This window comes from Gouania willdenowi, chromosome 14 (assembly GCF_900634775.1).
Source record: "Gouania willdenowi chromosome 14, fGouWil2.1, whole genome shotgun sequence".
Lineage (NCBI taxonomy): Eukaryota > Metazoa > Chordata > Actinopteri > Blenniiformes > Gobiesocidae > Gouania > Gouania willdenowi.
Genome location: NC_041057.1, coordinates 2057431 through 2072691, shown reverse-complemented (window position 1 = coordinate 2072691; position 15261 = coordinate 2057431). Strand labels below are relative to the sequence as shown.

The window sequence follows — 15261 nt, the reverse complement described above, 5'->3', positions numbered from 1 at the left end:
TATTTTAAAATCCGTTTTCCAAATTCTATATTTTTTTAATCAGTTTTCTGATTTTTTTTTTTTTTTTTTAATTCGTTTTCGGAATTATTTTTTTGAATCCGTTTTTCAAATAATTATTTTTTATTTTAAATCTATTTTCCAAATTATTATTTTTTTTTAAAAAAAATAATTTTAATAAATTACCCTAAGATTTGAGTTGATTTTTTGTGTCCATTTATTTAATTTTTGTATTTTATTTTATTTCTTTACGTTAAATATTGCTTTCAGTTTCAATCCTATAGCCTAGACATCCTTAACCTATGAATTATTATCTCAATAAATTCATCTCCTGCCTGTATTTTTCTACTAGAAATGGTCTGTAAACACAGGAGGCCAATGAAAAATCTTTTTTATTTAAACTGTTAAATCCGCTTTAATAATGGAGCGGTTTTCAAGCTTTATGTAAAGTAACATTCAAATCTGACGTTTGTTTGACGGAGCTTTTTATTTTAAGACGAGCTAGCACAGCAGCTAGCAACCAACCGCTAACAGACCTAGGAGCGCTCTGATTGGCTACACGGGTGAACTTCCGAGTACGGTGGCTCATTAGGTACAAACACATAACCGGATGATCCACAATGTAGAAATACACAAAATTACTGTCAAAACACACAAATAAAAAAAAATATACAAAACGACACAAAAAAAATACACAAATGACAACAAAAATGTGTCCAAAAAACATGCAAAATTTAACTACATACACACAAAAACATACAAAATCAAAGAAAAACACACAAAAATATACAAAATGACAACGTAATTAAACAAGGGCCTAAAAAAAAAAAAATAGCTTACTAAATTACAGAAAAATATATAAAACAACTCCCAAAGAAACACCAAATTATGCAAAATATAGACAAAATTACAACAAAAATTTTAAATTGCATACAAACAAAAAACTGCAAAACATACAAAATCAAAGAAAAAAACAAAAAAACTACAAAATATATACAAAATGACAACGTAAATACACAAAGGGCCGCCAAAAAACATACAAAATTACTGAAAAATACATATAACGACTACCAAAAATAACAGAAAAAACTAATAAACACATACAAATAAAATGAGAGGAAAAAATACACAAAGTGTCTTTCAGCAAAACACGGAAGCACAAGTAGCTTCCAATGGAGTGCTAACATCTCTAGGGTTTATGAACCTTTTCAAATAATCTCATTAGTGTTAGTATAAAACATTCATTTTTTGGCAGGTCCTTTGTCGTAATCTATAAAGTATAAAATTGAAAAGGTGACAAGGGAGTTACTTTGTTGTAATTAAGCTCAACAACAACATTTTGATTGTTTTAATTTTTAATAAATGTACAGCAAAAATCTTAGAGTAACATTTCTATATACAGAAACAATCACACCTAAAAACAAAACATAAAATTCACACATTCTAAATATTCTAACTTGTGGTCTACATTACATGATGAAATCTGAGCAAACAACCTGAGTATCAATAAACAATTCATAAAAACAAAAAACAAAAACAAATTCATGGGATGAGGGTTTTTTCACCACACATTGTTATTCGCTGACAGATCCTCTGAAGTACAGTGAACAAATCAAAAACTGCTTAAGTCAAATTATAAACTTTGGTCAAAGTACATGAAAGACCTAATTTTTAACTGTCAACTTTTAATTAAATTAAAAACCAAACACAAAGGGTAAACACAGTAGTTGTATTTAAAAAACCAACCCAAACCACAACACATCCTGTGTTGAAACTGTGATTAGTGCATAATGTGTTTAAGGTCAATGGGTGTTATTTAAAAACATAATAATGAGTAAAAACTGGTCTAAACGAGTCACTCACACTTCAAACGTGAGTTAAACCTCACTGTGACTAAACTGTACATGGTTGTAGTAGAGCTGAACGATGCTGACACGTGCACTTCTGCTCGTTGAGACGTGACATGCACTAAACCACAAACGAAGACTTCTGCTTGAACTCCCCCTGCAACACAAACACGTGCACAGGTCAGTACGTGCACACTTTTTTTCAACATGAGGTATTACTTACTAGAGCTGCAACTGACGACTATATTAATAATAGATTAACCAGGTCAATAAATTAATCAATTAATAGATGAATCAGATTTTTTTTTTTACAGTGTATTTATAAAGCACATTTAAACCCTGCTTAAGATGATTCAACTCAAACAAAAGTGTCTCACACACACACACAAATGCTTACGCACGCAAGTCTCACACAAACACTTGTGGGGCGCGCACACACACAGACACTCATGGTGCACGTATACAGACAAACACTCGTGGTGCGCGCACACACACACTCGTGGTGCGCACACACAAATGTGCGCACACACACAAACACTTGTGGTGCGCACACACAAATGCGCAAACACACACACAAACACTCGTGGTGCGCGCATACACACACACAAAGACTCGTGGTGAGCGCACACACACACAACACTCGTGGTGCGCACACACAAATGCGCGCACACACACACAAACACTCGTGGTGCGCGCATACACACACACAAAGACTCGTGGTGAGCGCACACACACACAAACACTCGTGGTGCGCACACACAAATGCGCACACACACACACAAACACTCGTGGTGCGCGCATACACACACACAAAGACTCGTGGTGAGCGCACACACACACAAACACTCGTGGTGCGCACACACAAATGCGCACACACACACACAAACACTCGTGGTGCGCGCATACACACACACAAAGACTCGTGGTGAGCGCACACACACACAAACACTCGTGGTGCGCACACACAAACACTCATGGTGTGCACACACACACAAAGACTCATGGTGCGCGCACACACACACAAACACTCGTGGTGCGCACACACACAAATCGTTAATGAAATTCGTTGCCAACGCTTTTAATAGTGAATTTTTATTGATTTTTATCAATTCGTTGATGCAGCGGTATTACTCACGTCATCATAATTATCAGCAGCGCCACTGTACACGGACGAAGGCTGGTAGACCACGTTGGGCCTGGGTTTGCTGTAGGAGGAGTTTAAAAAGTGCATGTGATGAGATTATCATGAACATTATAAACATGGAAACAGAAAATATGATGGATGTTAAGTCATTCAAATATTCTGCTCACCTTTCACTTTTCTCTGTAAGAGGAAGAGAGAGAAAAGAGATTTAAGAAAATATACAAAATGTCAACAAAAATACACAAAACAACTACCAAACTAAACAAAAATATACAAAATTACTCCAAAAACCCCAACAAAAATATGTTAGATGATTCCCAAGAAAACCCCCACAAAAACAACACAAAACTGGTGAAAAATATACCAAATGACAACAAAAATAAACTAATTGATAGAAAAAATAAATAAAAACAATCTACAGAAAACAACTCAAAATAACACAAAAAACAGAAAAGGTTATATTTTTAGCATCAGCATTAGTTAGCTAAAATGACTCCCAATTTCTGGTTAATGCCAATAACTAATTCCCACGAAAAGTTTCTATTTTTGAAAATTCCCAAAATTCTTAAGCTTCTCATGGAAATTAACCAGAAATGTTTTTTTCCTTTGCAAACCTAATTTAAAGCCTCTTACGAAATGAAAACTTGATGACATTTCTCATAACTTTGTCTATTTTAAAAATGATGTGAGCAGACGATGCAGAAACAAGTGAAGATAACTCACGAGGAAAATATCCTTTCTTGTGGGCAAACCAAATCCCAAACGCCAGGAGGGCGAGAAGCAGCAGCGCCACAATCACCCCAGCAACGATTCCTCCAACGTTCAGGTCACCTTGAACAGAACATTCCACACAGACGCTCATTTTTACGTTTACATCTTCATGTTTTTCTTCTTCTTTGGAGAGAAATCAAATTAAGGAAAAACTTCTAAGGAACTTACGAACTTCCATCTTCACAGCTTTGCAGGTTTGAGGAGGCCCAGCTTCATTGAACGCCTCACAGGAGTATTGGGCCGTGTCGGTCTTTTTAGCAGAAGGAAAAGTCTGCAGCAGAGAAATTATTCATATATTTATTTATTTATTTTTTTTAAATCAGAGAAACATCCACAGACGTAGTAAAAGCAAAAGCAAACACTCCTCACCAGTTTCCCAGCTTTAGGATCCAGCGTGTAGGTGAGGTTCTTGAAGGCAGCAATCTGACTGGGGTTCTCTGGTAAAGGCGTTCCATTTTTGTACCACCTGTAGGTGGGAGGAGGAGAACCCTCGCCATCGAAGCACGTCAGAGTGACGGGTTTGCCTGTGGTCGATGACACTGGAATTCTACACATTGGCTTAGACGGCGGCACTGAGGAGACGGAAACACAGGTTTATTAGAAACGCACAAAGCCTCAGAGCAGACATGCAACAGCACAAATGACTCCAGAAAAACAGAAAAGGAGAACAAAAATACACAAAACGACTCCAAAAGTATCAAACAAATATATAAGACAACAAAAATAACAGCAAAACACACAATAAACCCAACAAAGACACTAAAAAATTATTATTCATTTTTAAACGCAAAACAACACACACCAAATGAAAGAACAAACACACAAAATGACAACAAAATTGCACATATTGACATAAAAATATTTAAAATGACAATTAAAATAAGCAGCATGACTCCAATAAAAACACAACATGAAAGAAAAATCTACAAAATAATAGATAATACACAAAAAGGACTCTAATAACATAAAATAAAATATTACAGGAAAACTGAAAAAATGGTCAACAAAAATACACAAAACAACTACTAAAGTATCAGAAAAATATACAAAATGACTACAAAGATATACAGAATAACTCCAAAAACATAACAACACACAAAACTACTACAAAAATAAACAAAAACATATACAAAATGACTCAAAACACACAAAAACATGACAAAATGACAGAACAATCTACAAAACGATAAACAAAATACACAAAAATGACTCCTAGTGTCAGAAAAATATACAAAACAACTACCAGAATGAACAAAAATGACAGAAAACCCCAAAAAAACAACATAAATACACAAAATAATCCAAAAAGAAAAACACCACACATCAAAATAGAGAACAAAGATATAAAATGACTCTAAAAACAATTAAAATGATCAAAAAATCTACGAACTTCATAATGTTGTTCTTACCCAGAACGGTCAGAGTTACTCTGGTTTCCTTAAACTCAGTGTTTGTACTTGAAGTGACTTCACAGTCGTAGAATCCGTTATCCTTACGGTTCACTTTAGAGAATCTTAGATTACTGCCACCGTAGAGCTGCACACGGTCAGCATACGGCTCTGTGGGACATACACAACAACTTTAACATAACAAAAATACACGACATCACTCCAATAACACACAAAAACAACAATAACACACACATAATCAGAGAAAATACACAAAACGACAACAAAAAGACACATTGTAGCTTCAAAAACACACAAAATGACAATAAAATTCACACAAACAACCACAAAAAGCACAAAACAACAAAAAATAACACAGCTTACCAAAGACACAAAATGACAATAAAATTATACAGAAATACAAAAGATGATGTCAATAACACATAATAAAACAACAAAAACACACATGAGAGAAAATACACAAAACAACAAAAATACGTAAAAAAATAAAAATATAGAAAATTACTTCCAAAAAAATTACATAAAACAACAAAAACACATATGATGAGAGAAAATATACAAAATGACGACAAACACTTATTACGGCTTAAAAAAATAAACAAAACAATACTTTTAACATAACAAAAACACAGAAATTACTCCAAAACAAAACACAAAAAACAACAGAAACATACAAACAAAATAACGACAAAAATAAAACACACATTATGACTTATAAAATACAGAATGACAATACAATTATCAAAACAACATAAATACTGAATACGACTCCAATAACACATATGACAACAAAAACACACAAAACAACAGAAAATGACTCAAAAAACACATAAAACAACAGCATACATTAGCGTAAACAAAATAAGAAAAACATAAAATACATATTATGGCTTCAAAAACACATTAAATGACGACAACAACAACACACAATGACTCAAAACAAAACAAAAACTTACGTGTGACCTTTCCGTTATAAACCACGTACGTCTGTGAACCTTTGACATTAGAGAACTTCCACTCTACTCTGGCATTGGAGCCAAAGTTTGCTGAATACGAGCACGTCAGGTCAACTCCTAACACACACACACACACACGCACACACGCACACAGTAACAGAAATTTAAATGAATGAAATCAAACCCTTTCTATTTACTATCTACTATTTAAACTGAATAAATGTACATCAAGGAAGTGATTGTTTCAGTGTTTATTAGTGTTAAAAACCAACAAACTTTTCAAAAAATAAATTTAAAAAATACAATTCAGCAGATGGGAATAATTCGTGCACAGGCTGAAATATAAAAAGACATTTGTACCATTAGAAAGTAATTTCAGATGTTTCTCACCTTCAAACTCTTTCACCTTCTCGTTTGCATTTTTGGTGTTAACAGTGAAGCTGCTCACACCTACAAAATAAAAGAAGAAAAGAGAAGAAATGAAGTTCAGTGTCAACAAAAATCATCTTTTATTTGTTTTATTTTATCCCTGTATTTAAACTAATGTTGACATTTTCCTAAAGGCTTTATGAATGCAGCCCTATGTGCACACGCACACATTTTTGTTGTCCTTTTGTGTATTTTTGTCATTTTGTGTATTTTTGTTTTTTTGTACATTTTTAAGTCATTTTGTGTATTTTTTGTCCTTTTGTGTATTTTTTGTCCTTTTGTGTATTTTTTGTCATTTTGTGTATTTTTGTCCTTTTGTACATTTTTAAGTCATTTTGTGTATTTTTGTCCTTTTGTGTATTTTTGAGTATTTTTGTCCTTTTGTGTATTTTTTGTCATTTTGTGTATTTTTTGTCATTTTGTGTATTTTTGTCCTTTTGTGTATTTTTTGTCATTTTGTGTATTTTTGAGTATTTTTGTCCTTTTGTACATTTTTAAGTCATTTTGTGTAATTTTTGTCATTTTGTGTATTTTTGAGTATTTTTTTGTCATTTTGTGTATTTTTGAGTATTTTTTTGTCATTTTGTTGGTTTTTTGTGTATTTTTGAAGTCATTTTGTGTATTTTTGTGTCTTTTTGAAACATTGAGATGTAACACTAAAGCAACACAATCAACACGTATTTTTTTTTTTTTAAATCTAAATGAATAAAAAAAGATAATGAAATTAATAAATCAACAAAAAAAAAACAGAAAATGACTCCAATTCAATGTAACACACAAAACAACAAAAACACAAAAAATGACAAAATATTTTTTTAAATTATTTTAAAAAAATACACAAAACAACAAAGACAAAAACATCAAAAATTATTGCTTCAAAAACAAACAAAAAAGTATCAAAGAAATGTAATTGACAACAAAAACACACATTATGACTCCAAACAAATGAAATTAACAATACAACATAAAAATGATTCCAATAATAGATCAAAAACATACACAATGAGAGAAAATACTTAAAAAAATACAAAGAAAATAAACAGAACAACAATAACTAAAAAATAAATCTAAATGACAATGAATTGAAATTAACAAAAAAAAACAACAATTCAGAAAATGACTAATAACACAAAACAACAAAAACACACATTATAGCTTCAAAAACACAAAATGATAATAAAGTTGACAAATAAATTGACAAAAATACACAAAAATGACAATAGAAATACACAAAACAGGAATAAAGTGAATAAAAAACTAGAAATATTCCAAATATTGCCATGTAAAAGAAAGGTCTAAAAAGGAAGATAAAAAAATTAACAGTTAAATAAATAAACTTCCTTAAATTAAGAGAAAATATTTAAAATGACAAGATACAAATCAAACAAATACAGGTGTTTGTGATACTTTTGAAAATAAAAACATAAAACCATTTAAAAGGCAGGTTAACCTTTAAAAACATCTCCTGGTTTGTATATTAATTAATTTATGAGCATTAAGGGTGTGGATCCTAAATAATAAAGACACCTCATTCCAATGTGCTGAGTCAGCTATCTTCTGGTGAAACTGTGTTCAGGACAGAGTGACACACACACACACACACACACACACACACACACACACACACACACACACACACACACACACACACACACACACACACACACACACACACACACACACACACACACACACACACACACACACACACACACACACACACACACACACACACACACACACACACAACACACACACACAGACACAGACACACACATACACAGACAGTAATAGAAATAAATAAATATATGAGTGACTCCATGTGTTGCTCCTGCACAGCTTTGATCATTAACTACAGAGTCACAGTATTAATGTGTTGCCAAACTACGTAAAAAGGCAGCTTTAGATCAATGTTGTGAATATATAAATGAGTGGTTACAATAATCTTTGAGCCTCAGTTTGAAACGAAAGCATGTGACTACTTCCTTGTTTGCATTCTTTGAGTTTCAGTGTGGGGTGGGTCAATGATTGTCTAGAGTGAACACACACGCACGCACGCACGCACGCACGCACATACACATACACATACACACACACACAGCGTAGCACACGCATTACTATAATAAAGCACTGGTTATCAACCTTCTCAGCCCCGAGACCGCCAAAATAAAAGTTGAACACAGACATGAACATTGAACAACAGTCATGTGGAGACAGGACCATCTATAAGGGGGAATTAAGGGGAGAGATTTTTGGGGTCCATCCATAAAGTCAGTAAAATGATGGTCCATTGTTCTATGAATAATATCCACTGTTATCCAGGAACATGTATTATTATTATTATTATTATAGTCATCTTAAAGATGGAAATCCTTGTTTTAATCACAAATAAAATGGATTCAAAATTACAAAAAGGTGGTGATTTTTTTTTTTTTTTTTTCTTTAAACATAGAAATTTGCAAATTAGAGCAGCCAAACACGGACAGAAAATGTGGTAAAAAGGTTAAAAGTGTCAATATTGAAACAATTAGTTCAAATTGGCAAACAATGGGCATGACAAAACGTAAATGTAGTTACATTGGCTAAATTAAGCATGAAATATGGTGAAAAGAGGTTAAAAATGACCAAAAATGGAGAAACAGACACTACAGTGGTCAAAAACAGAGACAAAAAGTGATTAAAAAAAGGGTTTAAAGTGTCAATATTGGGTTAAAAGTGGCAGAAATGGAGGGAGGGGGTAAAGTTGGAACAATTAGCTTAAACTGGCAAATAACGGCCATGACAAATCATGAATGTGGAGAAATTGGCCAAAATAAGGATGAAATTTGGTGAAAATAGGTTAAAAGTGACAATAATGGGTCGACATATGTGACATTAGGAGGAAAAGTGGTGGAAAGGGTTTATAAGTGCTGAACATCTCTAGAAAGTGGAAAAAATGTGCAGAAAATGCGTTGAAATGTGATGTAGAAGTGTCAGAAATGGGAGTAATGTAGCAAAAATACATTAAAAGAAGCAAAAATCTGGCAAGAAAAAGTGATGAAAATAGGTTAAAATATGGAAAGTTTGGTGTAGTTGCAAAAAAAGGGTAAAAATAAGCAAAAACGGGCTCAAATATATTCTGTTTCTTGAAGGTATTTGGCGACCCCCTCCCAGTGTCTTGCGACCCCAAATGGGGTGCTGACCCAAAGGTTGAGAACCCCTCCAAAGGAGCTACTGATTCTTACATATTTACATTTTGGAGACACCAGCTCATCACAAAGCATCCACACTAAAGAGACAAGTTTAATGTTGCAACATATTTCCAAAGGCTTCCTCACACACTTTAGCAAAGCTAGCATAATACAGTAATAATAATAATAATCCATAAATCTAAAGCAAGTATTGCAATCTTATGAAGGGCTTCTGTAGAGTTACTTAAGATTGGGTGGAGCTATGATAGTTAGAGAACCATCCCATAATAATAACTTATTTTTTCCTACTTTCAGCGAGGGCTGCACAGTTATGGCCAAATTGATAATTTAAATTCTTTTTGGATCAATATTGTATAAGAATGCAAAATAAAAGGTTTAAACAACAATAGAAATAAATACTTTAAAGTCCTGGGGATTTTTAGAGTAATTTTGATAATTTGTATTTTTTTAAAAGGATTTTAGGCCACATTTGTAAAAAAGAGTGGATCATCCCTTTAAATACAATAAATGCATGAAGGCTAAAGCTAATGTTGCTTCACAAAGTCCCTGTACCGTTCCAGTGTAAATGTTAAACACGCTGGTGTTTCTTGATGTTCTAAACTTTTCTTGATTCGCTGTCATTTTTTTGTGCATCTTCAACAAGATTTACTCTCTAACTTCAGCCACCAGAGCGCGTCAGCGTAAGAGTAAAGGTCATTTAGGAGAGCTCTTCTTCTCTGCTTCATTGTCTACTACCAAACCGCAGAGTTGGTATTGTGGTCATAGGTTATTTTTCAGATCAAAACTGTTTTTTAAGCTACTAAATAAACTAAAAAGCTACTGAATAAACTAAAAATTTACTAAATAAACTAAAAAGCTACTAAATAAACTAAAAAGCTACTAAATAACAATAATAATAGCTGGCATTTTAAAAATGAAAGTCGCCCACAATCAGGTTAATTTAATCGTGGCAGACAAACTTGTCATCACGATAATAAATGTGACTAATCGTGCAGCCCTAGTTTCAGCTGTGAAGTGTCCTCATTCTCACAGAACAGCTTCTGTTTGTTCAGAGTGACCTTAAAGCCATCGGCAGCACACACACATCTGTGACAGTGACACACATAGATAACACCATGCTCAAGGTTTTTACTACAGTACACACTCAGACCAAACCACAGGGCGCATCACACCTCATGAAGTAGATCCTCTGACTCACACATTAACGTTTTGTTCCCTTTTCATCATGTTTTCCTCATCATTACAGGCTGTTAAACTTCCTGAAATCATGCCAAACACGCTTATTATGGTTATTTGAGTTAACTATTGTTATTAATTTCAGATTTACAAAACAAGTACACTGTCATCAACTGCAGATTATGTGCATTTTATTGTGATGAGGCCCTAAAAATGTAATCACATATATTTCTTTAAAATTACATTTTGAATCAGAATCACAAATGTTTTATTTGCCAGATACAGTTTTAAAACAGCACGAGGAATTTAAGTTGGTAGTTGGAACAAAAAACAAGCCATCAACAATAATATTAATAATGATAAGTATAAAGGATGAAGGATAAATAAAGAATAGATAGAGGATAAATATATATGTACAGTGCAGCAGGTAATATTGTCTTCATGGAGGTGATGATGGGGGTGGGGGGGAGGGGTCAGTGGGGGACTAGGGTGGCAGAGGTAAATAAACTGTTTTTGTGTCGGGAGGTTCTGGTCCTGATGGACGCAAACCTCCTTCCAGGGAGAGATTGAAACAGTTTGTGTCCGGGGTGGGAGGGGTCAGATTTCAGCCAATGACCTTCTCTAGAGTGGATGATACGCTGCAGTTTGACGTTGTCCTTGGCCGTAGTTGCAGCGTACCAGATGGTGATGGAGGAGCAGAGGATGGACTGGATGATGGAGCTGTAGAAGTTCACCATCATCTTTGTTGGCAGACTGAACTTCTCCAGCTGTCACAGGAAGTCCATCGTCTGCTGAGCTTTTTTGATGAGGGAGCTGATGTTCAGCTCCCACTTGAGGTCCTGAGTGATGATGGTCCCCAGGAAGCAGAAGGACTCCACAGAGCTCACTGTAGAGTCTCCCAGGGTGAGGGGGTGAGGGGAGAGAGCAGCTGTGGTGAGGCTCCAGCTGTGATTGGGGGGGGGGGGGGGGGGGGGTGTTGGAATGTGGCTGGTCATAGGTGTGAGGGGGGATGGAGTCAGGGCTGTCCCATTGGGAGCTTTAATTTCTCTTTAAAGCAGAATAAAATTTAATTCCTCTTTAAACAAACCATGTAAACACTTAATTCCTAATGCTAATTTAATTCAGAATTAAATTTAAATCTGAATTAAGTGGCTGGTTTATTCCAATTGCGAATTAGATAATTCTTCTTTCTTGTAAACACTGAACTTGTTTAATTCCGCTTTAAGTTAATTCGGGTCGTTTTGTGCATGCACGATTTACTGCGATGGCTACTTAATCTAAGACGGCCGTCCGGACTGGAGCTGAGACTATTTATTTATTAATAAATTCAGAATAACTCATTTTGAATTAAAAAAAACATCATGTAACCGTGGCCAATGTGTATCTAATCTACAATAGAAGTCATTCAGACGGAGGTCGTTAGCAGCAGCAGGGGTTCTGGGCTTGTAGTTTGTTATTACTCTGAGACCTTCGCAGACAGAGGCAAAGTCGTTAGCTGAGAATTGGTGTTGAAGTTTCTCAGAGTACAGACGTTTGGTTTTCCTCACCTCTTTGCCAAACGTGTACTTTGACTTTCTGTCTCTGTCTCCACTCCTGAAAGCTTCCTCTTTGTCTGCCTCAGCCCTCTGAGCTTTACTGTGAACCAGGACTATTTATTGTTATAACTTGGGAGCATTAATGTAGAAATAACTTTGTTTTCCAGGTTATTGTTAGAGCTGCAACTAACGATTAATCGGTCAATAATCGATGAATCAGATTTTCTTTTTAAAACACAGTTTATCTATAAAGCACATTTAAACCCTGCTTAAGCTGATTCAACTGAAATAAAAGTGTCTCTCACAAACAAAGAAACGCTCACGCAAGCAAGTCACACACAAACACTGGCGTGCACACGCAGAAATACTTGTGCGTGTACACACAAGCAATCTGCGCACAAACACAAACACTCATGATACATTTACACACAAACACTCGTGTGCGCACACAAACACTGATGGCACATGCACACACAGAAACACGCGTGACGTGCGCACACACTAATGCGCAAGAACAAACCCTGTGCGGGCGCACAAACACTTGTGTGCACACAGAAAAACTGGTGCTTGCATGTAAAATGCACGACGCAAAGAATTGATCATGACGTTTGTTGCCAATGCTTTAATTAGTCGCTTTTGATGGATTTTATTGATTCGTTGTTTCAGCCTTAGTTAGAGCCAATGTTTTGGAGGAGATAATGTGACTGATTTAGATTTTTTTAAAAGTACAAAGAACTGAAGCAAACTGAAGTTTGAGTTTCTAAAGAAGTTGTGTGGTCTGCACTGAACCCTATTTAATCACTAAGTCAATTTATCCTCTCACTCATTGTATAATATTAATATTCATTAAAAACAACTGAATGGAAAAAAGACAGGAAGTTGAGACAAATGCACTGATGAGGTCAGTGGGAAAGATCTAATTGGTTGAAGAATTATTAACAACCTAGTATTGAATAAGACCAGTTTGTGCTAAAAATGTGCTATATAATATAAAATAAACAATGTGATTTAGTGCATTATATTTAACTTAAATATTGAGAATGATGTCACTACAAACAATGAGGGCTGTGTTACAGAAAAGGGAAACTATAAGTTGATTGTGTTTGTGTAAAGGAGAAGCTTTAATTTATATATAGGTTTCCCAGGACTTCTTCAATGAGGAAAGAATTTTTATTTTGTTGGTGTAATGTATAGGCTATAATTTAGACATGGGGGCCACATGTGGCTCTAGGTCTATTTTTGTGCCGTCCCCAACATAAACATGCAAAATCACACAAAGATTTTCCCCAAAAATGACTAGAAAACGCCACAAATACAACAGAATATACAAAACAAAAAACACATAAAATGAGAGAAAAATATACAACATGAGACAAAAAAACCAGCAATAAAGACAAAACCCTTTGATCTATATTGTGTACTGTTGATGCTCATAGTGGTGATTTATTCTAAATGAGGAAAATAACAATACGACTATAAATATACACGACAATAATAGAAAAACTAAACAAAAAAGACTTCAAAATACAAGATTACACAAAATGACCAAAGAAATGCAAATAAAAATGAAATAAAAATTTACAAAATGATAATAAAAAAAACAGATGACACAAAATAACAGAATAATTAAAAAAGATGTCGCCAAAACACAAAACAAAAACAAATAATGCAGAAAATAATTACAAATTTACATAAAACAACCAAACAAATACACAAATGAATCGAAATAAAACACTCAAAATGAAATTAAAAAATACACAAAACAACAAAGATTATACTAAATCAGACATGAGCAACTGGCGGCCAGGAGGAGGGAAACAATAAGGGAAAAATAAAACAAAAATGACTCAAAATACCAAACAAAGCTAAATAATGACAAACCATATTAGAGACAACAAAATTACACAAAACGATCAAATATATGCACAAAATAAATCCAACACAAATTGAAACAAAAGTATACAAAACGACACCAAAAACTCATATAAGAAAGTCTAAATTGATTAATGTAGCACTGCTTAGATTGTTCATTATTCTAAATGCTGACATGAATATTAATATCACAGTTTATGGACCTGCTTTGATGAAAAGTTTCTTGTTTCTGCTCTAATGTATTACATTTCTCACTAGTTCAGAACAGGACAACAGGCCAAAGCAAACGTGATTATTGACACGCTTTAAACTTGCATTATTGTGTGTATTTTTAATAGTAAGTGTAGAGAAAAGAACATTTCCAGAGGCTTCATGGCCTCACAAAGGCCTCGTTATGAAGCAGAGCTGCTGTTCTCACCTGTGGCTGCGAACAACAAAAGCACCAAAACCAGGCCGTGGTTCGTCATCGTGTCCCCGGTCACAGAGCCTTCTTCTCCGGATAAAAGTCCTCCAACAAACGGACGGTCCCAGCAGTGTGTAGACACGGTGTTTCCTCCGGTGAACAGGTCGGTACCGAGGGTTACTGAGGCAGAAACTGTCCGCCCTCACCTGAGGAGTCCGCCCAGCCCAGCCCAGCCCGCCCATTGGCCAGGTGACATCACGGTGACTTCCGGAAAAACAGGTCCGACCGGAACTAAAGAAAGCACGAGCGAAGCCAGCGCCTGACACTGGTTTCTTTCACTGGGTTTTTGTTTAGTTTGGTTTTGACGGAAGTTTATTGCAATCACAGAATTAGAACAAGTTTCGTTTTTTGTGAATTGGTGAGATAAAAATTAGTAAATAAAATTAAATTGACATGTTTTTCTTTTTTTTATATGAAATATTTTTCGTCTTTTTCTTTTTTTTTTTTTTGAGTTAATGCAATAATTTTTTA

General features: G+C 34.6%; 1 protein-coding gene across 1 annotated transcript; it reads right to left on the bottom strand.

Annotated features, from left to right (window-relative positions):
- Positions 1-1334: 1334 nt before the first annotated feature.
- f11r.1 (F11 receptor, tandem duplicate 1) lies at positions 1335-14956 on the bottom strand. Its single transcript, XM_028466904.1, has 10 exons — positions 14746-14956; positions 6515-6574; positions 6125-6241; positions 5169-5318; positions 4129-4331; positions 3928-4030; positions 3712-3819; positions 3156-3168; positions 2980-3049; positions 1335-2001 (listed from the first exon to the last, which is right to left on the bottom strand). Exons 1-10 carry the CDS (start codon positions 14792-14794, stop codon positions 1966-1968), a joined length of 909 nt encoding a protein of 302 aa, XP_028322705.1. The 5' UTR covers positions 14795-14956; the 3' UTR covers positions 1335-1965.
- Positions 14957-15261: the final 305 nt, after the last annotated feature.